Raw genomic sequence first — 24,195 nt, 5'->3', positions numbered from 1 at the left:
AGACGATAGTCAGTTGTGGATTGTACATTTATTGTTGTCTGCTTTAAAAAATGACTACAACACATTATAGAAAAACAATTACAAGCAAATACTTATATACATATAATAAAAATAGAATACATCTTTGTTAATAGACTTATTAATGTACTTGTAAAGATCAAACGTACATTAAGCTGTAATGATGTGCTTCTATTGCAAAAACTATTAATTCCTGTACATAAGAATGGAAGCCATGTCAAAGAAAAAAAAAGGGAAGGCAGTGCTTACCTGAGATGGATATTCTATCTTTTGGTTAATTTTGATTATGTTTCTCCCTCCTGACCTTTCCTAGACGACTACTACAAACGCAAGCTGCTTTCTGGGTCCGTCTCAGAATTGGAGTTCTGGTCAGCCTTCACAGAACAGCTCCAAAAACCAGTCATGCACATGCAAAAAAAATACTGCCTCACAGTCTTGTTTTCAAGCACTTCCCAATAAGTTAATAGGTAGACATACATGTACAGTTTTCTCTGTCCACCAGCTTGTTATCCTGTAGAGGCTTTTCCGGATCACACAGGACTGGCTTAGCTGCTTTGTCCAACGTACACACTTCAGGAGCCACCATGGTGTCCAGCCACAAGTAAAGTAGTCTCTCTTTGAGTGCCCCCCAGAGTTAAGGTTAAGTTCTCTTTATTAACAATTATCTGCCCACTTGGCAATGTAGCTCAGCTCCTCACTTACGAGACTTGAAATGACAGAAATCTCAGAAAATATGTTGCGTTTTTTTCAAGTGGCACTAAACACAATTGCTTTACACACACATCCACACATGCGCACACACATCCACACAACTGTCTTGCGAAATAAAGCAAATTCCCCCTTTCTCCTTCTTGGTTGTGGTAAAGTGCTCTCAGTAGGGATAAGCTGATACAGCGATGTAGACAATGAAGGTGGTCTGGTACTCAATGCTGCCATCCAAGCCGTAGGACAGGGCGCGCACTTTCATGCGATAGGCGCGGGGTTCACGGAGCGGCCGCGTGGTAAACAGCACGCCCTTCAGGTTCTCGTCACGTAGGGCAAAGGGCAGCGTGGCGTCCTCGTCTGCCGCCAGGAAGCTGGTGCGTGGGTGCACCACCCCATCCTGGGTGTAGGCCACCAGGCGGATGAGGTCCTGATTGGCAGCGATGCCGAAGGGCAGAGACAGAAGCTTGTACTCCAGGGCATAGGGGCTCAGGGCGCACTCCAGGTCATTGGGAGGACAGTTCTTTAAGCAGAATCTGAAAATTGTCAAAGGTGACAACAGTGTTGCTACAAACTTAACAGTGGGCTCACCAATATCTACTGGCTCGGAACTTTTTATTTTTATTTTATTGTACATGGATAAAAATGTCACAGACCAAATCCGTTTAGCCCATGACTGGATTTAATGTGCGCGCGCGTGTTTTATCTGGGTTTAATCTGTGCCTGTTACGGTTAATACGGCTGTGCAGTTTCTTAGGTTAGCAGGAAATTCCTTTTTGGGGCATGCCTTGTCCTACCCTGTGGCTGGATCTCGTTGGTAATTCGGTGGGCACGGTGTGTCGATGCACTGGAAGCTGCCTCTCATGTTGAAGCACATTCTGTTCATGCCACACTGAATACTCTGCTCCAAGCACTCGTCAATGTCTTCTCGTAGTGAGGGATGATATGAAACGCAATTATTTTAATTAGCGTTAATTATTTTAATTTAAATCAGAAAGATCAAACTCCATCTCTTGAAGAAGCCTCTAAGTTTTCCCCTCCAGAAAGAGTCCATAGTGCAAATGTGTACACATAGTAGGTGAACCAAGGGGTTTTTTTTTTCTCACCTTGGCAGGTTTTGCCGTTGGTCATGAGGCGATAGCCATTAGGACATAAGCATTTGTGACTGCCTGGTGTGTTCATACACTCATGCTGGCACGTGTCCCTCTGCTCACACTCATTGATATCTACACAAACACACATACATGCCTGTTCAGCATGCCAGTATTGAAAACAGATAAATTCACTTGGACCAGGCTTGCTCACTTATGTTTAGCAAGCAGAAGATCCACTAGGTGGCACTCAAGTAGCATTTATCAGCATCATGTACTAGGAGGAAACTGGTTGGGCTCAGCATCAGTTACACTCTGTCCCTGTGAGTAAGTCAGGATATCAAACTCCACCAGCTCTTTATCCCTTAGGCGTCATCTATGGACTATTCATAAAAGCCAGATCAATGAAACTGTAACATAACAGTAACATATATTGCTGATGATCTGATGTCATGTTTTGGCCAAGTAAATGGTCACTGAAAACTATGCAGGTGAATTAGGCTGAATCTTATTAAAAAGTAACCATCAGTAACTATGGCAGGGGGGCAGGCCATGGTAAAGAAGTGGGCATGGCAACATCCACCAGTGGCAGCCAGACCATTCTCTCTTATCCTGATTTGTTCTATAAAAATACATATTGTTCAAATGACGTGCTTTACCAGCAATGGTGAGAGAGGCACATCTAGAATAACCAAGATACAGAACCTTTTGTTCTTTCCTAGTAATGGAAGGCCTCTGTGTATAAAAACAGCTGTAATTCCTACAGGAATTGGAATCTGGTGGTTCGCTAGATATGTATGTACATCAAAGCTGACAGCCTGTAATTTCTGTAATATAGATTCTTGCATTTCAATAATGATGGAGCCAAAATATCCCAAAATAGCATACAATCAACGCACTCAGAATATTCTTTACATAACCCCCCAGACTTGCAGAAACAGCTGTATCAGTTACCTATGCACTGGTCCCCTTGTTCTCTAAAGCCAAGAGGGCAAATTTTAGCCACCCTCTGAGAGCGCGAAGGGGTAGTACCAGCCCGGTTGCGCCCCCTGGTGGCAGCGTAGGAATGGAAGCTCTGAGAGGCCAAGCTGTGGTAGCGATGCTCATAGGAACCCTGCTCGGGGGAGGTCTGTGAGGTGCGGAAGCCGTACAAGAGACTCTCGTAGCTGGGCAGGCGTTCCAGCCCAGCGCAGGACTTGCCATCGCCCAGCAGGTGGCGCCCTGGAGGGCAGATGCACTTGTAGCTGCCCGGGCTGTTCACACACTGGAAGGCACAGGGCATGGGCACCCGCTTGCACTCATTAATGTCTGCTCTCCAAGCAAGGCATGAGGGAGGGCCAGTGAGAGAGAGAGAGAGAGAGAGAGAGAGAGAGAGAGAGAGAGAGAGAGAGAGAGAGAGAGCGAGAGAGAGAGAGAGAGAGACAGAGAGAGAGAGAGAAATAGAATCAAAACATAAAGAAAAGCAAAGGCCAATCATGGAAGAGAATGGAAGTCAGCACAGTGTGAAAACAGGGTGACAAAGAAGAACAACACATGAAAAAGGAGAACAGAACAACGACAGAACAAAAAGACAGAGAGGGGAGAGAAAATTGAAAAAGGGGGATCAGTAACCACCCCATAAAACAGCATGTGTGCCAGGCAAGAATAAATGCCTGACAAAAAAAAATGCATTCATCATCTGAGCAACAATTAACTTTAAATATGCTTGAACTTGTTTTGGATCTACTCCTCAATTCCAGTGTGAAACCCGCCAGTGAGAGGCTGCATTCAATTTGCTATAATCCAAGAGATTCTAGAAGCTTGACACATTCCATTCCATGAATGGCCGAGCAAAAAGCATAGCATTTAAGGGGAAAAGGCCCCAAGCAGGAGTCAAAGGTTAAAGGTAAAAGGTGACATGAGAAAAGGACAGAGATAGGACAAATAGTGCAGGCCTTGCTGTGAGAGCAGACTTACCAGTGTGACTGAAGTACTGGGTGGGACCGATCTCACTGAGCAACACGTGTAGTCACACCTGAACGAGGACCATATTTTCCAGTTTTGAGTACTGGCAGTGCTCTCATCCATTCAAGATGTTTCGTGGATTTATTGTGGACTCAAAGCAACGTACCGATTAAAGCAAGCAGGCAGATATGCAGAGTTGGACAGCGAGTGGTCTCAGGGGGTGCGGACAGAAGGCACAGCGGTGGAAGAAAGCAATCCATTTGATTGGGCAAAGACAGATAGAGAATGCAGACAGGCAGGCAGGGAACAGCCAGCAGCCAAGGCTTGTGGGAGGGGCGTGAGGGAAGGCGGGGCTACACACGTACCGAGACAGGGCCGGCCCACGCCCTGTGAGCGGTAACCCCGGGGGCATGTGCAGTGGTAGCTCCCCCTGGTGTTCTCGCAGATCTGATTGTACCTGCACTGGTGCATGCCATCTCGACACTCATTAATATCTGTGCAGGGAACATGGCACATGGGAGCTTGATAATATCTAATTGTTCATCCCTTACACATACAGCTTCAAAATTAAGCTTCTATCATCTGATATTCTAATAGAAACATGCAAAAAAGAGAAAAAGATCATTTAATAATGATATGACTTTAGCACATAAATTGCTCCATTTTCATGTGGAGAGGCTGGGGTCCTGGGTGCACACTGACCGACGCAGGTGCCGTTGGCTCCTTTGGTCATGCCAGTGGGACAGAGGTCAATGCAGGTGTAGCCACCGCGAGTGTTCTTACACTGCTGGTCTGAGCGGCACACTCTCTGCCGGCACTCGTTAATGTCTGGGGTTAAAAAAAAACAACAACACATCAAAACAGCAAAAGTCACAAACAAGAAAGTCAGTGCTCCCAATTCATCCTGTGAAGAGCTCTAGAATTAGCTGCTGACTCAGAGGGTGAAGGGCTCCATAGTTAGTTGCTGCCATGCATCAGGGACCCTAAACAGAGCAGTGCTGCAGCTCTGATTGGGGCTGAGTGGGTTCTGAGGCGTGTGACTGACCAATGCAGCGGCGGTTCCTGAGCTGATAGCCCAGTTCACAGGCACAGCGAAAACTGCCGATGGTGTTGAGGCAGTGCTGGTGGCATGGGTTAGAATCCTGGCACTCATTTATATCTGTCAAAAACAACACCGCAAACGATGAACTTAAAACACCTATGATGAATGAGAAATAAAATAATCACCTGAAAGGGGCATTGGCTTTTGCTCTAAAACAGCTTTGCCTAGTCCTGTTCACATGAGGATTTTCATAGTTTTCAGATTGGTCTCCTAACATTCTGAAATTGGAATAAAATGAACCTGAACAGCTCAAGCCATCTGCAGTTCTCCGGAAACCCCGCCCACAACGCATGACACAACGATAGGAGCCAATGGTGTTCTCGCAGTCCTGTCCATCATGGCACAAGTGCCCATCCAGCGAGCATTCATCAATATCTTGAAATAGAGTATAAAGACATTTTCATTACATATCATTCTAAACAAACAAATAGAAAAAACAAACAAATAGAAACAGTGATTTTCAAAATATATGTAAGTGTAGTGTCGAAATGACACAAGGAATAAGCTAAAGGTATATGCTATATGCTACAAGGTATAAGAGTGATATGGCCATAAAGGTAATATATCACTGTAAAACTGCATACAGGTCATTCTTCTTGTGTTAATGCTATGTGTGTGTGGACAGCTGGCACCTTGGCATGTCCTGCCATCTGCAGAGATGGTGAGTCCCCTTGGGCAGGAGCAGTAGTACGTGCCTACAGAGTTGTGACAGGTGTGGGAGCAGGGGTTGCCTTCCTCACACTCATTTTCATCTTCATCATCACAGGAACACATGAAACACATGAATCCCTTAGTGAATCACAGGCAGCTTGCCAAGGGAGACATATTAAACATGTAAATTTACTCCTCACTGGCATAGAACTGTAGGTCTTCTATGAGACTAAATGCCATCTAGGCTAAAATCTGTCATCACATTGTCTCTTCTGCCATGAAAATCTCAAATCTGGGCTGTTTTGATTTATTCCTGAAAAGTCCTTGTTTAGAGATTTCTTGTCAGCAGGAAACTGTGACACTGCATGTCTGTCACTGACGGTCAAGACGTACCTGCACAATAAGGTCCAGCTGGGTCCAGTAAGAAGCCACTGGGACACTGGTTACTACGCTCACCTGCATGAAGTGACCCAGTGAACACACATAAAAACAAATCAAAGTGCTTGCCATGACTTCAGCCACTAAAACAAAGGCACGAGGTGCGTGCCTCACCCTTAGCGATTGTGGCATGGATGGTGAACTCCAGCATCTCCTGTAGAGGGCGGTATTGAGCACTAATGGCTGATGCATGGAGCGTCTGCACCAGGTAGGGCATTTTGCCTCTGGAGGGATCATACAAGATAGTGTGGTTCCAAGAATAGGGCACGCTCACGCTGTCCACGCTGAACATGCGTGTGGAGAGAGCATACAGCTGCCCAGGGCCTGTCTGGATGTAGTCCTCGGCATAGTCCTACACAGAACACAGCACGCTTACGTAAGAGAAGACCTCTAAGTGTACACTTCTGCATCCTCTGTACTCGAAGGCCTAAAGTACTAAAGCACACAGTGCAGTCTACGTCATGTTCTAAAACAGAACTTGTGTAACATATAAGTTCAGTTCATTAGTTGATCGTCAAGACTTTCATGTATGTGTCATTGTGGCATGGTGGTGCTACCTTGATGCTGATGTCTGCATTGGAGGGCAGTTGGAGGACGTGCCCATTCACCACAATGTCCAGCAGCAGAGCACCGTCGGCATCGAGCCCTCTTACTACATGGGTCATTCTCAGGATCTCCCCTTAAGCAAATACACATGTGCAGGGTTAGGGAGAGTAGACCAGGACAAGGCATACTATAGGGCACACACAGATAATACTGGAAAAATAGTTTGCAGACCTGTGGGTCTGCAGAATCAGGAGCTGGAGGAAATTGTAAAAATCCTGAATAAATAAATCTCGACCATTTATTTATAAGGTTACATAGGATTTTCTTGCTCTAAAAGAGCTGGACATGATTCATTATCAAATTCATCAGGCACGTGCTCAGTGTAGCATCTCTACCACTCACCAGTGGCGAACTCCACCTGCGTCTCTCGTCTGAAAAAGCCGTTGGTGAGGGTGTAGCCATTGATGGCCTCACCCAGCTCCTGTGCAGTGGTCCAGTAGATGGGGTTTAGCAGGGAGACCAGTTTCCTCATAGCAGGGCCTGGGGAAACAAAATAGATCCAATGAGACCAGACCAGAACAGAATTCAAACAGCGATGACTAATTTGCTAATTCATTCCTTTTGATCATCTTGTCTCAGAGATTTTTTGGCAATAGTAAGCATTATTCATACATGAAAGCCCAGAATATGCATTGACTGACCAAGGCTCCTGGGTATGTTAGTGATGGCAGCCTGTACCACTTTCTCCCCTGATGGACTATTAGAGATGGTGGCATTGAGGATGGCTATACCAAACTCCACATTGTTAATGTTGCCAATGATGCTTCCTCTGGCCTTCTGAGCACCACCTGAACAAACAAGGAATATCCTGGGTGACTTCTGGATAGCTGGATAATTTAGTGTATACTTCTCTCTTCACAAATGAAAATGGCAAATACATGGTTTTTACCTGGGCATGACTGGATGTTACACCTGGATAGCTGGGTGGAATCTCCTGGACAAGGTCGGCCTTTGTTGCTAGGAGATGGACTGTTACATAGGCGGACCCTGGTCCGCTCCCCTATTCCACAGGAGGCCGAACACTCACCCCATGGCTGCCATGGACCCCAGTTTCCATCCACTGAGTATATGAAAGCACACACACACACACACACGCACGCACGCACGCACGCACACACACATAAGCAATATCATAGTGAGGTAATAAAAATATTGTTTACAGGGAAAAGAGGCTTAACATTGCATTAAACATATGCAATCCTGGGTACCCAGGTATCTGGGTACGCTTCAGCAGACCCAAGTGTATTATCTCTCCATCTGGAACAGGACCATATAGAAAAACAATCTTTAGGACAAGGTCAAGAGAAGTCTTCTCTTTTAATGTAGTGGTAGCGGGTTTCAACTGCTAAGGATATTGAATATCAATTTGCATATATTGACTAATGAATGGTTTGGATGTAATGTAGGCAAATGCAAACACTAATATGTAAAAGAAGGTGGGGTGAATACATAATCTCACAAATGTATAAGAATGTGGGTTGTTTGTGTAAATGTTAGACATCTGCATCTTTATTTTATATTTGAATGTTTACCTTTAAAACTAGCATTAGCTGATTGGGGATTTAAGAACGACAATAGCTAAAATAAAAAAAAATTATGATTTATTCTAAAATGGTTCTATGATCTAACACAGGGCAGAGTTTGGTTCCAGTACACTTGGTTCTAATATTCAAATGCTACTGAAGGACTTTATCATTTGTTTCAGATTAGAGCTGGAACTAAACTATCCAGATTTCCAAGTCTGGTGTTGCAAACCCCACAAAGACACTAAGATGGTGTGTGAAATGTGGTATGTGGTTGTGTCTTACACGGGCAACTTGCTGTGCTACATCTCTGGATCTCCGTGTCTGTTCCAGCGCATGCTCTTCCCCCACTGGCTGGTCGTGGGTTGTCACATGTTCTGTAGCGACGTGCTTGACCTCCATTGCAAGTCCTGCTGCAGCTGCCCCAGCTGCTCCATGGACCCCAGTTCCCATGGACTGCAGGCGATAGAGAAGCAATGGTTTTCACCTCTGCAGTTGGTGCACATTTCTTCTGTGTATATGTGTGTGTGTGTGTGTGTGTGTGTGTGTGTGTGTGTGTGTGTGTGTGTGTGTGTGTGTGTGTGTGTGTGTGTTTAGTTAGTTCTCACTAGGGCATGGTTCATTGTTGCAGAAGTCAATGTGGATGTTGTTTCCTTCACATTGCCTTCCTCCATGCTGGGGGGAGGGGCTTGCACATATGCGTGTCCTCTGTCTGGTTCCGCCTCCACATGAAACACTACAGGCTCCCCAGCTTACCCACGATGACCACTTGCCATCCACTGCACAGCAGGGGAGGATATGAATCATCATTCACTAATGGTATAATTAAAATCTATAATATCTGTATTTTTAAAAAGGTATTCAGCTTTTAGCAACGGTTCAGCAGTTTAGCAACAGCTTTTGCTCTGCTGCAGCTTCTCATTCACCTGAAACAGGTAAACAAGGGATGAGATCTTTTGATTGCCTGGCTCAGCTGGTTCATACTAAACATGTGGACTGCTTGGAGGTCCCTTAGGACCATCCTGAGAAACTCTGGTCTAACAGACCTGAGTCAGCTCAAGAAAAAGCTAATGAGCAAGAAAGTTAAAAATATGATGGGCAAAACCTTTTATCGCAATGAAGCTTGAAGGAGCTGGTCAGAAAATCCATAAGTTACACGATTACCAAACTGCTACCAGACATAAGACATTCTGATATATTATTACTGAACTGCTACCAGATATAAAACATTTACTATGGACCAGTGAATGAGTTGGAGCCTGTGAAACGTGTTCTAAACATAGCTCTTCTCTCACCAGGACAGGTCTTTTCTATGCACACTTGCGTCTGCATGTCCGCTCCCTTGCACGGCAGCCCATCGAAGGAGGGTGGAGGGTTGTTGCACAGCCGGACCCTTGTCTGCATGCCTGTGCCACACGTCTCGCTGCACGGGCTCCATGGCAACCAGGCACCCCAGTTCCCAGCCACTGACAAACAGACATATGGACAGAGGGACAGGCGAAACCACTAGTAAGCACAGAACAGCACGCAACAAACTTGGCTCTTATACCCTGAAAACTGGAAAAGGGAATAAACATTTTCCACTGAAGATTTACAGTAAGCTTGCGATTAAATACGTCCCTGTAATGGGACGCAGACACAAGTCATGTGCTCACCTGGGCAGGGACGGATGCTGCATAACATAACCTCCACGGCTCTTCCTACACATGCTCTGCCCCCATGCTGAGCTGAAGGCCTACTGCACATGCGCACTCTTGTCCTGTTGCCATGGCCACAGGTGTGGGAGCACTCGTCCCAGGCCGACCACTCCGTCCACTGACCGTCCACTAACAGGAAACACACATGGGCCAAGGCAAGCATACAGACAAACGGCACAATCAGACCTAAATGTACGAATTTCCATCATATACAATTTAACTGGGGGTGGGGGATGATTTGGAGCAGATTGAGGGTGACTGCAGACCTGGACAGGGTTTGCCTTGGCAGCTGCGTGTCTCTGAGGACGAGCCCACGCAGTGGCGCCCTCCGTTGGCAGGTAGGGGGTTGTTGCACTGCCTCAGCCTCTTCTGAACCCCTGTCCCACAAGACACGCTGCAGGCCCCCCACTCTGTCCACTCAGAGAAGCCTCCATGAACTGGAACATAACCCCCCCCCCACCCGCACACAGAACACACACACACACACACACACACAATGTATGGGATCATGGAGACTGTCAGTATCTTGATGCATTACAACCTGACCACTATGGTCAGATAAGAGAGCCTTACTTTCTCAACTGATAGGAGATCTTTTTCTTATTAAGCTCCAAACGTGACTAATGTTCACTGTAGGTTCTCTAGTCTATTTAATCTTATATATTTTTTGCTTTCTAGTGTTAGTTTATTTATTGTCAACACAACCTTTGTGCTAAATGTTTAATCTTAATGTTTAAATGTTCAGTCTTATGTAAAGCACGTTTTTTGGAGACATTGGAAATGAAATGGAAACTGAAATCGTAATACAATTATGAACAGCAGACTTGCTAACATGCCCAATGTCACCAGCATGCAGCCAAGTGGCTCACCGCGCACTGTCAGGGTCGTGCGCACCAGCGCCGAGCCCATCAGGTTGCGGGCCACACACTCGTATTCAGACGTGTCCTCCTTCTGGGCCCCACTCAGCTGCAGGGAGCCATCGGGCAGCGTGGTGATGCGCTCGTCAGCCAGCAGAAGGCGCCCCTGGCGGGTCCACTCGATGATGGGCTCGGGCTCGCCCTGGGCCTGGCAGCTAAGGAGGGCAGTGGAGCCCGAGTCCACAGCAGTGTCCAGCGGCTCCAGGGTGAAGATTGGAGAGCCTATGTAGGAGACAAGCACCAGCTCAGGACTGGGTAAGCCACTGAATCCAGACTCTGACAGTGCCCAGTGGGACCTCCTAAGGGTTAGTGAAGAATTCAATGTGGTCCCTGCTGCAGTCATGAAGCAGGAAAACACTTGATCTTGAACTTGAGCCGCAGGACAACCAGTGAATAGAACAAAAGTGAACTAGTCAGTCTAATCATGGGGTCTCAACTGTCTAGCAAGAGCTGTTCTGAAAGGAAGGTGAATAATTTCATGAGTAATTATTAATTTAATAATTTAAATCATTTATTATTTACAAAACTGTAACTTGGTTTAGAATTCATTCCTTTGCTGAAAGCCATGTTGTAGTGACTGTGAATATGTAGCAGACAGATGTATAAAGTGTGTTACTCTGTAAGGTGAGTGTGACTGTCCTCTCCACTACCCCAGCATCATTCGTAGCTATGCACACATAGCTACCTGCATCCTCACTCTGAGAAGAAAAAAAAAAAGAACAAACATTCATAAAACCTCAACATTTGTGCACTTAATAGATCACACAATATCTTTCAGGCGGTTTTATAGAAAAAGAGGAATTAATCATTTAAATCAACAAACAGTCAATACCTATTATATATTAGCCACATAGCTAGATATCTATGTAACATGAATGATCAGTCACACAAACAATTATATTTTAACATATCAACAAGCCCTTTGGGGAAAAATGATGACAGTTGAAATCTGGATTAACAAGAGATCTAAAGGACTTCATGTTTAACATGTAATGTTAATCGATTTTGATAATTAACAATTGCAAAATACAAAGCGGACTAATACTTTGGCATCCAACACAAGAGATTATCTTTCAAGACCACAGCACTTGGGGAACCATGGCAATTCTCTCAGCATTAAGACACAGAAGTCCACTAAAATGCTGTTTCCTCAAAAAGATTTCCAAGTGTTTCAAACATCTTACTGCTGTGCAGTAGAGGGGACATTCATAACCTGTGCATTCAAACAAGCTGATTACTCTGTATAGTTATGTAAGAGAGAAGGTACGTGCTATAATGGGTATTAGTTAAGTGAGTGGGAGCTGGCTGGCAGTACCACAGTGCTGTAGAAGGCCAGGGAGCCATTGGCCAGCTGGCGGATGCGGTCACTAATCTGGATGCTGATGCCATTCTTGCTCCACTGGATGGTGGGTGGAGGGTCCCCCCGCACCTCGCAGTTCAGAATGACGTTCCCACCCAGAGGCTCAGTGTGGTTCAAATGGGCGTCTCCATCTATTATAGGAGGCTCTGGAGTGGACCACAGGAGAAGATAAACAGGCTTTGAGCTAAGCCTGCTGGGCATAGATCTATGAGCCACAGTAAACATGGTGTTCTCCACCACCCACAGTTCTGGCTCCCCTCCACGTATGGTGGGAGGGACCGAAGAGGAAGAGTTATCACGAGAACTACAGAAACAGTATGTATATCCATCCATCCATCCATCCATCCATCCATCCATCCATCCATCCATCCATCCATCCATTCATCCATCCATCCATCCATCCTCTTAGACCCCAACATGGTTCTGATAACTCTCAGACTCACCCAGCACAGTGAGACTCATCTCCAAGCTATTGCTGCCAGCCAGGTTGGTCGCAGTGCAAACATAGCGGCCTGCGTCATTGGCCTGGGCGAAGGCCAGCTGCAGGGAGCCAGTGCTCAGGATGCGCCGCTGCATGGACTCATCCAGCAGCTGCCCGTTCCGGTGCCAACTGACTGAGGGTGACGGGTAGCCCTCTGTCTGGCACTGCAGGGTCACTGCGCCATCCACAGCCACGGTGTAGGACTTGACGTTTGAACTTATTACTGGAGGCACTGTGAAAAAGGAACAAAGACTCCTAATGGGTTGGGAATGAGCTACCCAAGCAGCAACTAAGCAAAGGAGGAGATGGTTTAGGTATACCAGTATGTGCTAGCTGGTGATGGTTTAGGTACACCAGTATGTGCTAGCTGGTGATGGTTTAGGTACACCAGTATGTGCTAGCTGGTGATGGTTTAGGTACACCAGTATGTGCTAGCTGATGATGGTTTAGGTACACCAGTATGTGCTAGCAGGTGATGGTTTAGGTACACCAGTATGTGCTAGCTGGTGGTGGTTTAGGTACACCAGTATGTGCTAGCTGGTGATGGTTTAGGTACACCAGTATGTGCTAGCTGGTGATGGTTTAGGTACACCAGTATGTGCTAGCTGGTGATGGTTTAGGTACACCAGTATGTGCTAGCTGGTGATGGTTTAGGTACACCAGTATGTGCTAGCTGGTGATGGTTTAGGTACACCAATATGTGCTAGCTGGTGATGGTTTAGGTACACCAATATGTGCTAGCTGGTGATGGTTTAGGTACAAAAGTATGTGCTAGCTGGTGATGGTTTAGGTACACCAGTATGTGCTAGCTGGTGATGGTTTAGGTACACCAGTATGTGCTAGCTGGTGATGGTTTAGGTACACCAGTATGTGCTAGCTGGTGATGGTTTAGGTACACCAGTATGTGCTAGCTGGTGATGGTTTAGGTACACCAGTATGTGCTAGCTGGTGGTGGTTTAGGTACACCAGTATGTGCTAGCTGATGATGGTTTAGGTACACCAGTACGTGCTAGCAGGTGATGCCAGCTAGTTCGTCTCACCTTGCACCCTGAGTTTGGTCTTGCCCAGTGCTGTGCCTGCTGGATTCTGAGCCACACACATGTAGGTTCCGGAATCTTCTACTCTGGCCCAGGAGATCTGCAGGCCACCATTGGGCAGTACTGTGAAATCACCTCCTAACGACAAGAAACGGTTCCCTCAATAGTGATGGAGTAAATTTAAGACTTAACACTTCACCCAAGAATGATAATTTTGCTAACAGTCTGTGGAAGTCTCTAGGCATTTATGTGAATGAGTTCATGCAGCCAGTAATTAACTAGTAATTAGCTGGTTTAGCATCCTTCTCTCTCACCAGAGGTATCAATGTTGATGCCCTCTTTTTGCCATGTCATGGTGGGGCTCGGGGTACCCGTGGCATGGCATGGCAAGGTCACATGGTTGTTCAGAATCACGTCTAGTGTTGAGGGGTGAGCATGGATCACTGGTGACTCTGAATGACAAATCATAAAAGTCCATTACATTATTAAGGAATCACTCACAACATTAGCAGGCTGAGAGAATATGGTTACACTGTATGAAAGAGCCCGCGTCCCCAGTTTGAAACCCACTGACCCTGTGGACAGATACTGAGCCGCATAGTACAATGAGAACAGCTGTGTGTGTGGGTGTGGCTTCACTGGCTCCATCCCCTTGACTGGTTCCGCCCCCTTACCCTGCACAACAAGCTGGATGTGTCGGTAGGCGGATCCAGCAGCATTCATAGCTACACATGTGTAATGGCCAGAGTGACTCAACTGTGTAGCAGTGATCTCCAGAGGACCTGAGAAAGACAAAGAGGAGGGAATAGTTTTGTCCAACTTGCATTTAGAAGCAGCACATTCACTTTTAAAATAACTTTTTAGAAGCTTCAGTAGCCCATGTATAATGTGTATATTTTTCAAACACCTGGCCATGACACTATGCATGCAACGACTGATTACTCTTTGTGTCCTTTTGGAGACTCACCAGAGGGGAGTATCTTGTACCCCTCTCCCTCTGTGGCCAGTCGCATTCCATCTTTGGTCCAGTGCAGGACAGGGTTGGGCACTCCAGACGCAGAACAGCCGAGGACCACAGGGGTCAGTCTGTCCACGACCAGCTCTGTTGCCTCATCGGCGATGGATGGTGGCACTGCAGACAAAGGCACACCTGTTACCCATACAGAATCATAGCTCTTAGGTACAGGTAGGGGGCGCTCACCATGTATGGTAAGCCTGATGGCTCTGCTCTCCTGGCCGGCCTCATTAGACACCACACACTCATACAAAGCTGTGTCCTCTACTGTGGGTGCTATAACAGTCAGCGAGCCTGACGACAGCAGCCTGCCAGACCAAAAAAATATAATCTGCATTTGAATCGAAGCTTCAGAAAATAAATTAGAAAAGATAATTTACCGAACATATCAAGTATATAATAAATTACACCTGTGCCGTACAGGAATACTGCATCATAGTTTACAATAACAGGCATTATGGAGGAGATTTAGACATATAGTCTGCAGAGAGAGAGGCAATGAAAGAGGAAGAAAACCTGGCTGAACCTGTACATATTCTGGTTCTGATCAGTGTGGAGAGGGTGGGTGTCCTTGGTCCATATGACAGAGGGTTTGGGAATACCTGTGGCCTCACAAGACAAAGTGGTCTGGACATTCACCATCACCGTGACATTAGTAGGGCCCTCAGCAATGGAGGGAGGCACTGGGGTTTACATAAGGAGAAAGGCAGAAGCAAAAACTCAGATGACAAATCAATTAAAGGAAAATGATTTATTTTGCATGTATTAAAAATCAGTCCATAATACTTTATACGCACATGTTGAAATCATTACATGCCACTGCGCCAAAACCCATAAAGGTTTGCTATTATCCACTTCACAGAGGATTATTGTAGGAATACTGCTAACCAAAGAAATACTGGGTAGGTGGTATAGTTTCAGCTTCTTTGACATTATGTGAACATGTGATAGTTTCTACTGTAAGAGGTGTGCACTTACCATACACCTGAAGGTCCACTCTCTTGCGTTGTGTGCCTGCTGGGTTAGTGGCCATGCACAGGTAGCGGCCCGTATCAGTCACCTGGGCTGAGTGGATGTGAAGGGAGCCGTCCTCAGAAAACCTGTACCTGTCCAGGTTGGAGAGCCATTAGGCCAACTGAACCGAATAAATTGAGTGGAGCTGATGTAGAGTGGTATGGGTCGAGGACTGATCTTCATGCTGTATGGTGTAAGACCTGTGGCTATTTCCAGACAGAATGGCTCCGTGTTTCCTCCAAGTGACGTGAGGGGCAGGCACTCCACTGACGACACATTCGAGGACCACCGGCTGGTTCATGTTCACAGACATGTCCTGAGGACCATCCTTTATAGTAGGAGCGACTGGACACCCGCACATTCACGCACGTACACACGTACACGCACACGCGCACACACGCACACACACACCAAATCTGATCAGCATATTTTTCAGTTATCATATACATTCATGCAGCTAAATGTAGCAAAACCAATATGAAGACTTGATCATTCATACCCGCAGTGACTGTTACTCACCATTCACGCTGAGGTTGAAATGACGCGTTGTCTCCCCGGCAACATTGCTGGCCAGGCAAGTATAGCGCGCTGTGTCTCCCAGATCGGCGTTGTTGATCTGCAGGTATCGGCCACCGGACAGCACACGCACCCGTGGAGATGTCTGAGGAGAGGAGATGAGTGTGACACATAAATTAAGATAAAAAGATAGCACGGTTACTCAAGACAAATAAGTAAGCAAGTCAATAAATAGAAACTCCAGGTCAGAGGTCATAGTTAATAGTTAATAGACAGTTAATAGAGGTCATATAGACATAGATATTTGGCAACAAAGAAGCAAGTGCCTGCATTGTTTCCTGATGAAAGTATATATGAGTATATACTGATTTATTAGATATTATTAATGGTCACCTGTGCTAACGGTAACCCATGGTAATGGTGTTTTCTAGGTCATCAACTATTGCTTTGTAGTCTTAAGAACTTGGTTAATGAAAATGTAAATGTAAAATGCAGTCAGAAACAGCCCTATCCTCAGGAATGTGTGTGTGTGTGTGTGCGTGTGCGTGTGTGTGTGTGAGTGCGTGTGTATGCGTGTGTATGTGGGAGTGCATGTGTGTGTGTGTGTGTGTGAGTGCGTGTGTATGCGTGTGTATGTGGGAGTGCATGTGTATGTGGGAGTGCATGTGTGTGTGTGTGTGTGAGTGCGTGTGTATGTGGGAGTGCGTGTGTGTGTGTGTGTGAGTGCGTGTGTATGTGTGAGTGCGTGTGTATGTGGGAGTGCGTGTGTGTGTGTGTGTGTGAGTGCGTGTGTATGCGTGTGTATGTGGGAGTGCGTGTGTGTGTGTGTGTGTGTGAGTGCGTGTGTGTGTGTGAGTGCATGTGTATGCGTGTGTATGTGGGAGTGCGTGTGTGTGTGTGTGTGTGTGTGAGTGCGTGTGTGTGTGTGTGTGTGTGAGTGCGTGTGTATGCGTGTGTATGTGGGAGTGCGTGTGAGTGTGTGTGTGTGTGTGTGTGTGTGTGTGTGTGTGTGTGTGAGTGTGTGTGTGTGGGACTGCGTGTGTGTGTGTGAGTGTGCGTGTGTGTGAACCTTCAAGGGAGCACCGTCTTTGAGCCATGAGAGGGTGGGGGGCGGCACAGCGTCTGACTTGCACTCCAGGGTCACTTGCCTGTTCTGCAGCACAGACAAGTCCTGCATGCTGCTCTCCCCAGCAATGTTGGGGGGTACTGTGGGTATCAACGTTCTAGGTCACAACAGGCCCAGGCTCCTGTGTTTAAGATGTGTCACGAAGTGTAGTGGTGAACCCACCGTGCACTCTGACCAAGAACTCTTTGTCATCATCTCCGGCAGGGCTGCTGGCCAAACAGCTGTATCTCCCAATGTCCTCCACCTGCATGTGTGTGTCAGAGACAAGCATTGGATTTGTGCTCATGTGTCAATATATAGGGGTCAAGAAAGCAAGCGTAACTTACCTTGTCTTTAACAAATATGAGGAGTGTTTGTAGGAGTTCACAAAATTCAGTATATCTCTCTGCTTTTATGTATCATGCTCTTTGGCCTTGTTCCAGTAAGAATGCAGGTATCACAGCAATCACCCAACAGCATTATGGCTCCACTGAACACTAACTAATGACCAGACAGTACACACAACACAGCACACAGCGGTTGGTGTGCATCTGACCTGAACGGAGGTGATGCGGAGCCCCTCTCCCCCGCGGAGGAGGAGCACACCATCCGTCTGGGGCAGCGGCCTGCCATCCTTCAGCCAGGTGAGTGTTGGAGTGGGTATGCCCTCCGCCTGGCACTCCAGCTCCAGGGCGTGGTGCACCACCACTGGGACCTCAGTGGGGGCCCCCGAGCCTTTAATCCGTGGGGGTTCTGGGAAAGAAAGGAGGGGGCACATTTTTATGCCACTGTGGTCTGTTTTTCTTGCCCTCTGTCTCCCGCTGTAGTGTAGAATCAGCAATAACAGAGCAATGCACTCAACTCAAGCTAAGTGTAGGGAATTCAACTTACTGCACAGCTGCAAACTAATCATCAAGGAATCATCAAAGGACTAATCATGAAGGAATATAGACAGCCTGCATGTCGTCTGTACAGCTTCATAAAGTTTACTTGCCATAATCATTCCACACACACATGTGTTTGTATGTGCGTGAGTATGCTTCTCTCTCTCTCTCTCACCCAACACTTTGAGGCTGAAGTGTCGGCGGGCTTCACCCGCGAGGTTGCGTGCGATGCACGTGTACCGTCCCGTGTGGTTGACGTGCGTGTGAGCAATCTGCAGGGTGCTGTTGTGGTTCAGCAGGGCGATGTGGGCGTCTAGGGGCACGACATCACCCTCCTTCAGCCAGGCAAGGGATGGGGAGGGGTTACCGTCCGACACGCACACCAGAGCCACCACGGTCCCCTTCACCACTGTCACATTGTCTGTGCTGCCCGCCCCATCTAGACTGGGTGGGACTGAGCACACACCAGCCACACAGCATTAACAGTTAATTATCTGTATGTGTATCTATGGACAAATATCAGATTTATGTCCATTTTCATGAGCATGAGTATGTATAAAATACAGAAGGTTTTTATCATCAATTTTTAAGTCTGATTTGGTCTGCTAGATGGGTTTCCATTATTGTTGTTCTATTTAAAGAAATGTGATGCTTTCATTCATTACTTATTTAAATTAAAAAGGTTAAAACGGATTCATTTTCTACAATTGGCTCTGTTGATGCCTTATCCCAGAAAGCCTGTAAGTGGCGCTAACTCACCATACACCTGCAGGTTGTAGTGCCTGATGTCCACTCCGGCTCGGTTGGAGGCCACACAGGTGTAGGTACCTCCATCTGAAACCTGAACGCGGCCAATGCTGACCAAAGCAGATACACACCAAGTTACAACCGCATGCACATTTTGGCAGACAGTTATTATTATCTGTCATACTGCACATAACTAGTTGAATTCACTTCAGTTCAATTCAGTTATTATACAGTAGGCTAAATTAACACATTTATAGACACATTCCCAGACCCAGGTAAAACCTAAGCACACATTAAAAAGAATTCCAAAGATGTGGTGATGTGACTATAATATGTGAATAATTAATGTGAATATAGTAAGAGGCCCAATCAGCTTAGCTAATATTAGCTTGCTACACCCTAAATCCTTCATGGATCTTAATGCCTGTAGTCCGTGGAGGCACGTTTACCGGAGGACCTGCGCGGCAGAGAGCAGGCGTATGTGGGCAGACACGGTCAGTGGTAGGCTGTTCTTCAGCCAGCTGAGCTGGGGTGGTGGAGACCCACTGGCCACGCACTCGACGCTCACTGAGCTGTCCAGCACGGCGCTCAGCTCTTCGGCCGCGCGACCGTTACCCTGGATCGCTGGAGGCACTGGGGGAAAGGAAGAGGCAGTCACAGAAACAGGGGCTCAACTTTTAATTCCCAGTGAACTCTAGCAGGGCCTCAGGACCATAACATAATACAGCAGTGTAAAATAATACAACAACAAACTGCTGCCAAGCCCATTTATTACCCAGTGCGTTGATGGTTTTGTCAGCCCAATTTTCAAACAACCACTTCATATAAAAGTAAAACTAGTATTGACTAAAACTATAATTGCAGTATTTAATTAATTTAATTATCTTAAATCTCTAATCTCTAAAAGCGAAATAGCTTCCATCAAACACTGGAATTTAGTAAATGAGACAAAGGACCTTCATCTCATTTTGTTTTGTGGAGGGTTTTTGTTCTGTGGGTGGACATGAACCCACCGTACACGTTCAGGTTGAAGATCCTTCATCTCATTTTGTTTTGTGGAGGGTTTTTGTTCTGTGGGTGGACATGAACCCACCGTACACGTTCAGGTTGAAGATCCTGTCCTCCTCTCCAGCGCTGTTGGTGGCCACACACGTGTATTTGCCACCGTTTGAGGTGTGAGTGGCGGTTACTGTGAGTGTACTGCCGTCGGGACTGATCCTACAGGGACAGATATAGGACTGTCATAATGTGTTAATGAACTGAATACATAAAACCAACATATATGTTTTTACTTGAACTGTATGCCGAGCACCAAGAACAGGGCAAAAAGGGCTGAGTGCTCACACACACGCACACACACGCACACACACGCACACACACGCACACACACACACACACGTGCGCGCACACACACACACACGCGCGCGCGCACACACATACACACACACACACACACACACACCTGATACTCTGTAGATCAGTTTGGCTGAGAGCTTTGCCATCCTTCAACCACTGAATTGTGGGGGTTGGAAAGCCTTCGACTCTACACAGCAGCTGGACGCTGGCATTGAGCATAACGCTCACCTCACCAGGCAGCTCTGATCCTATAATGCTGGGGGGAACTACAGCGCCACCAAGATCATTACATTCACTAAAGACAACTAAAGAAACAGACTAACAGAAAAAAAGAAATACAGACAACCAGACCATCAAAAAAAAAAAACCCTGCAAAATTAAAAAGTCATATGTTACTGTATGGTTAGACATACCACACAAAGTACAGGACTGTAATGATGGTTGGTATGGCTATTTACCATGTATGGTGAGGTGATAGCTCTTGTGGGCTTTGCCCTCCACATTGGATGCCAGGCAGGTGTAGGTGCCACTGTCAGACAGTTGTGAGTGGGCAATCTGCAGCTTCCCGCCACCTGACAGGATGTGCATCTCCAGAGACTCAGAATTCTCTAGAAATTAGTTCAGACAAACACTCAGAGAAGCCGTATAAGTTTCTAGGAAGAAGGTCCTGGGTGTTCCAAATTAATAACAAATGCACAGAGAAATGCATAGAAAGAGTTGTTGGCCACTGCCACCACTGGAGGGAGAAGGTACTGCACAGTGTAGTGTTTACCTACTATGCCATGACAGAGTCAGAGGGCTTCTGTGATTGCTGGAGAGTGGAAAGTTTTTGAGCAGAGAACGTGCAGGGTGGCCTTGTGGAACTAGAGAAGAGCAAAGGGGTAAGAACCGAAGAACAGTGGAGTAAGAAGTGAAGGGCAGTGGGGTACGAGGTGAAGGGAAGTGGGGTAAGAAGTGAAGGGTAGTGGGGTAAGAAGTGAAGGGTAGTGGGGTAAGAAGTGAAGGGTAGTGGAGTAAGAAGTGAAGGGCAGTGGGGTAAGAAGTGAAGAACAGTGGAGTAAGAAGTGAAGGGCAGTGGGGTAAGAAGTGAAGGGCAGTGGGGTAAGAAGTGAAGGGCAGTGGGGTAAGAAGTGAAGGGTAGTGGGGTAAGAAGTGAAGGGTAGTGGAGTAAGAAGTGAAGGGCAGTGGGGTAAGAAGTGAAGGGTAGTGGGGTAAGAAGTGAAAAACGGTGGGGTAAGAAGTGAAGAATGGTGGGGTAAGAAGTGAAGAATGGTGGGGTAAGAAGTGAAGGGCAGTGGGGTAAGAAGTGAAGAACAGTGGAGTAAGAAGTGAAGGGCAGTGGGGTAAGAAGTGAAGGGTAGTGGGGTAAGAAGTGAAGAACAGTGGAGTAAGAAGTGAAGGGCAGTGGGGTAAGAAGTGAAGGGCAGTGGGGTAAGAAGTGAAAAACGGTGGGGTAAGAAGTGAAGAATGGTGGGGTAAGAAGTGAAGAATGGTGGGGTAAGAAGTGAAGAACAGTAGGGTAAGAAGTGAAGAACGGTGGGGTAAGAAGTGAAGAACGGTGGGGTAAGAAGTGAAGAACAGTAGGGTAAGAAGTGAAGAACGGTGGGGTAAGAAGTGAAGAACGGTGGGGTAAGAAGTGAAGAATGGTGGGGTAAGAAGTGAAGAATGGTGGGGTAAGAAGTGAAGCACAGTGGGGTAAGAAGTGAAGAGTAGTGGAGAAAGAAGTGAAGGGCAGTGGAATAAGAAGTGAAGAACAGTGGGGTAAGAAGTGAAGAACGGTGGGGTAAGAAGTGAAGAACGGTGGGGTAAGAAGTGAAGAACAGTGGAGTAAGAAGTGAAGAACAGTAGGGTAAGAAGTGAAGAACGGTGGGGTAAGAAGTGAAGAACGGTGGGGTAAGAAGTGAAGCACAGTGGGGTAAGAAGTGAAGAACGGTGGGGTAAGAAGTGAAGAACAGTGGAGTAAGAAGTGAAGAACAGTAGGGTAAGAAGTGAAGAACGGTGGGGTAAGAAGTGAAGAACGGTGGGGTAAGATCCCTCTCACCAATTACTCTGCCCTTCTTTATCCAGGTGAGGCTAGGTGGAGGGATACCCGCTGCATCACAGGACAAGGTCACTGGGTTACTGATGGTCTCCATCACCTGCTCCTCTGCTGGGCCATCAATACTTGGAGGCACTGCACACACACGCACACACACGCACACGCACGCACACACACACGCATGCGCACGCACGCACACACGCGCGCACACACACATGTACGCACGCGCACGCACACGCACGCACGCAAGCACGTTTAAGACACCATTAGAGACCATTAGAGAGCGTGTGAATAAAGTCCTTCATTGAAATTCAAAATGCATAACAGAGTATACTGTGCATGATTATTCTAGTGCTGAGGTTGCTCTGAAGATTACTGCCTAGCCAGCACTGCACTACATGAACATATGATGGAAACCAAGGGGGAGAAGCTTTTCAGCATGTGAAAGGTGGCAAAACAACACAAAGGCATAGGTGGGCCTTTTAAGAGAAAAAAGATTTAAGTGAAAACCTCTAACCATGGATGTTAAGATGGAAGTTCTTCTCCACTCGGCCAGCGATGTTGGTGGCTGTGCAGACGTACTGGCCAGTATCAGACAACTAGAAGGCCGAGAGGGTAGCATGAGGAACATGGGGATCAAGCTTCTCATTTGCTCTCAGTGCCGCTCACACACACACACACACACACACACACACCTCAGTTTGTCTGATTTCCAACATGTGTCCATCTGCAAGGATGCGAAGGTTGGTCGTCTCGGTGACGAGTCGTCCGTTCTTGTACCAGGCGATGGCGGCAGAGGGCACGGCGTGGGGCTGGCACTCCAGCACAGCAGAGTTCCCCACACGCACACTCACCATCACCAGCGCATCACTGCTGTCCCTGAAGCTCGGGGGCACTGCAGGAAGGAATCCACACACACACACACACACACGCACACACACACACACACACGCATACACACACACACACACACACACACGCGCGCACACGCGCACACACACACACGCACACACACACACACGCACGCACACGCACACACACACACACACACACACATGCACACACACACGCACACACACGCACACACACACGCACACACACGCACACACACACACATGCACACATGCACACACACGCACGCACGCACACGCACGCACACGCACACACACGCACGCACACGCACACACGCGCACACACACGCGCACACGCGCACACACGCACGCCCACGCACACACACGCACACACACATGCACGCACGCACACACGCGCGCACATACACACACACACACACACACAGATAAACACACTTACTCACAGTCATAGCAGATATTATACGCTTAACTGCACAGATATGCATAAATAATATTATAAGCGAGAGAATTAAAGGATTTATGAGTAAATGCAAAATTTTTGGATAGTGTAGATACAGTAAAAACTTCTTGTTTGTGAATTCCCTGGTGCTTGATGGGATATAAAAGCAGGTTGTCAAAGTGTGAATGATGATTTCTTAAGCTCCTTGGCTTCATATTTATCAATAATAATAAGAAAATTTAGATTGTTTTCTTAAGACTCGACAATATTCAAACTTCTTAAAAAGCACATTTTAGTGTCCTGAGAAATAATTTCAATTAATCCAAGTAATCCAACTATAACTCTCCCTCTCTCTCCCTCTCTCTCCCTCCCTCTTCTCTCTCTCTCTCTCTCTCCCTCCCTCCCTCTCTCTCTCTCTCTCTCTCTCTCTCCCCCCCCCCTCTCTCTCTCTCTCTCTCTCCCTCTCCCTCCCTCCCTCTCTCTCTCTCTCTCTCTCTCTCCCTCTCCCTCCCTCCCCCCCTCTCTCTCTCTCTCTCTCTCTCTCTCTCTCCCTCTCTCTCTCTCCCTCTCTCTCTCTCTCTCTCTTTCTCTCTCTCTCTCTCTCTCCCTCCCTCCCTCCCTCTCTCTCTCTCTCTCTCTCCC

The 24,195-nt window shown here is 46.9% G+C and overlaps 1 protein-coding gene across 7 annotated transcripts in view; it reads right to left on the bottom strand.

Annotated features, from left to right (window-relative positions):
- Positions 1 to 9: 9 nt before the first annotated feature.
- hmcn1 (hemicentin 1) overlaps positions 10 to 24,195 on the bottom strand; it is a 92,615-nt gene continuing 68,429 nt past the window's right edge. For 2 of the 7 annotated variants that reach the window (XM_081695581.1, XM_035528917.2), the window contains exons 60-104: positions 22,938 to 23,137; positions 22,760 to 22,841; positions 22,246 to 22,377; positions 20,663 to 20,812; positions 20,311 to 20,470; positions 19,942 to 20,066; positions 19,298 to 19,481; positions 18,861 to 18,958; positions 18,277 to 18,555; positions 17,774 to 17,970; positions 17,401 to 17,482; positions 17,182 to 17,318; positions 16,116 to 16,257; positions 15,797 to 15,941; positions 15,561 to 15,688; positions 15,109 to 15,265; positions 14,769 to 14,890; positions 14,535 to 14,699; positions 14,242 to 14,349; positions 13,882 to 14,019; positions 13,571 to 13,705; positions 12,493 to 12,762; positions 12,005 to 12,195; positions 11,306 to 11,387; positions 10,642 to 10,911; positions 10,039 to 10,209; positions 9,731 to 9,901; positions 9,371 to 9,541; positions 8,684 to 8,854; positions 8,361 to 8,531; positions 7,442 to 7,612; positions 7,194 to 7,340; positions 6,895 to 7,032; positions 6,504 to 6,625; positions 6,061 to 6,298; positions 5,902 to 5,964; positions 5,490 to 5,609; positions 5,098 to 5,232; positions 4,801 to 4,914; positions 4,458 to 4,583; positions 4,121 to 4,249; positions 2,766 to 3,119; positions 1,827 to 1,946; positions 1,518 to 1,644; positions 10 to 1,256 (exon numbers count right to left, since the gene is read on the bottom strand). In XM_081695581.1, coding sequence (XP_081551707.1) covers positions 890 to 1,256; positions 1,518 to 1,644; positions 1,827 to 1,946; positions 2,766 to 3,119; positions 4,121 to 4,249; positions 4,458 to 4,583; positions 4,801 to 4,914; positions 5,098 to 5,232; positions 5,490 to 5,609; positions 5,902 to 5,964; positions 6,061 to 6,298; positions 6,504 to 6,625; positions 6,895 to 7,032; positions 7,194 to 7,340; positions 7,442 to 7,612; positions 8,361 to 8,531; positions 8,684 to 8,854; positions 9,371 to 9,541; positions 9,731 to 9,901; positions 10,039 to 10,209; positions 10,642 to 10,911; positions 11,306 to 11,387; positions 12,005 to 12,195; positions 12,493 to 12,762; positions 13,571 to 13,705; positions 13,882 to 14,019; positions 14,242 to 14,349; positions 14,535 to 14,699; positions 14,769 to 14,890; positions 15,109 to 15,265; positions 15,561 to 15,688; positions 15,797 to 15,941; positions 16,116 to 16,257; positions 17,182 to 17,318; positions 17,401 to 17,482; positions 17,774 to 17,970; positions 18,277 to 18,555; positions 18,861 to 18,958; positions 19,298 to 19,481; positions 19,942 to 20,066; positions 20,311 to 20,470; positions 20,663 to 20,812; positions 22,246 to 22,377; positions 22,760 to 22,841; positions 22,938 to 23,137 — 7,205 coding nt within the window. In that variant the 3' untranslated portion in view covers positions 10 to 889. Of the gene's footprint in view, positions 1,257 to 1,517; positions 1,645 to 1,826; positions 1,947 to 2,765; positions 3,120 to 4,120; positions 4,250 to 4,457; positions 4,584 to 4,800; positions 4,915 to 5,097; positions 5,233 to 5,489; positions 5,610 to 5,901; positions 5,965 to 6,060; positions 6,299 to 6,503; positions 6,626 to 6,894; positions 7,033 to 7,193; positions 7,341 to 7,441; positions 7,613 to 8,360; positions 8,532 to 8,683; positions 8,855 to 9,370; positions 9,542 to 9,730; positions 9,902 to 10,038; positions 10,210 to 10,641; positions 10,912 to 11,305; positions 11,388 to 12,004; positions 12,196 to 12,492; positions 12,763 to 13,570; positions 13,706 to 13,881; positions 14,020 to 14,241; positions 14,350 to 14,534; positions 14,891 to 15,108; positions 15,266 to 15,560; positions 15,689 to 15,796; positions 15,942 to 16,115; positions 16,258 to 17,181; positions 17,319 to 17,400; positions 17,483 to 17,773; positions 17,971 to 18,276; positions 18,556 to 18,860; positions 18,959 to 19,297; positions 19,482 to 19,941; positions 20,067 to 20,310; positions 20,471 to 20,662; positions 20,813 to 22,245; positions 22,378 to 22,759; positions 22,842 to 22,937; positions 23,138 to 24,195 lie in introns of all 7 variants that reach the window. The other 5 variants (XM_081695578.1, XM_081695580.1, XM_081695579.1 and 2 more) reach the window with 4 other exon arrangements.

This window comes from Electrophorus electricus, chromosome 2, assembly GCF_041902795.1.
Source record: "Electrophorus electricus isolate QZ-2024a chromosome 2, ASM4190279v1, whole genome shotgun sequence".
In the NCBI taxonomy this organism is placed as follows: domain Eukaryota; kingdom Metazoa; phylum Chordata; class Actinopteri; order Gymnotiformes; family Gymnotidae; genus Electrophorus; species Electrophorus electricus.
Note: the sequence above shows the minus strand (reverse complement) of the source record. Positions and strands in the feature narration are given on the sequence as shown.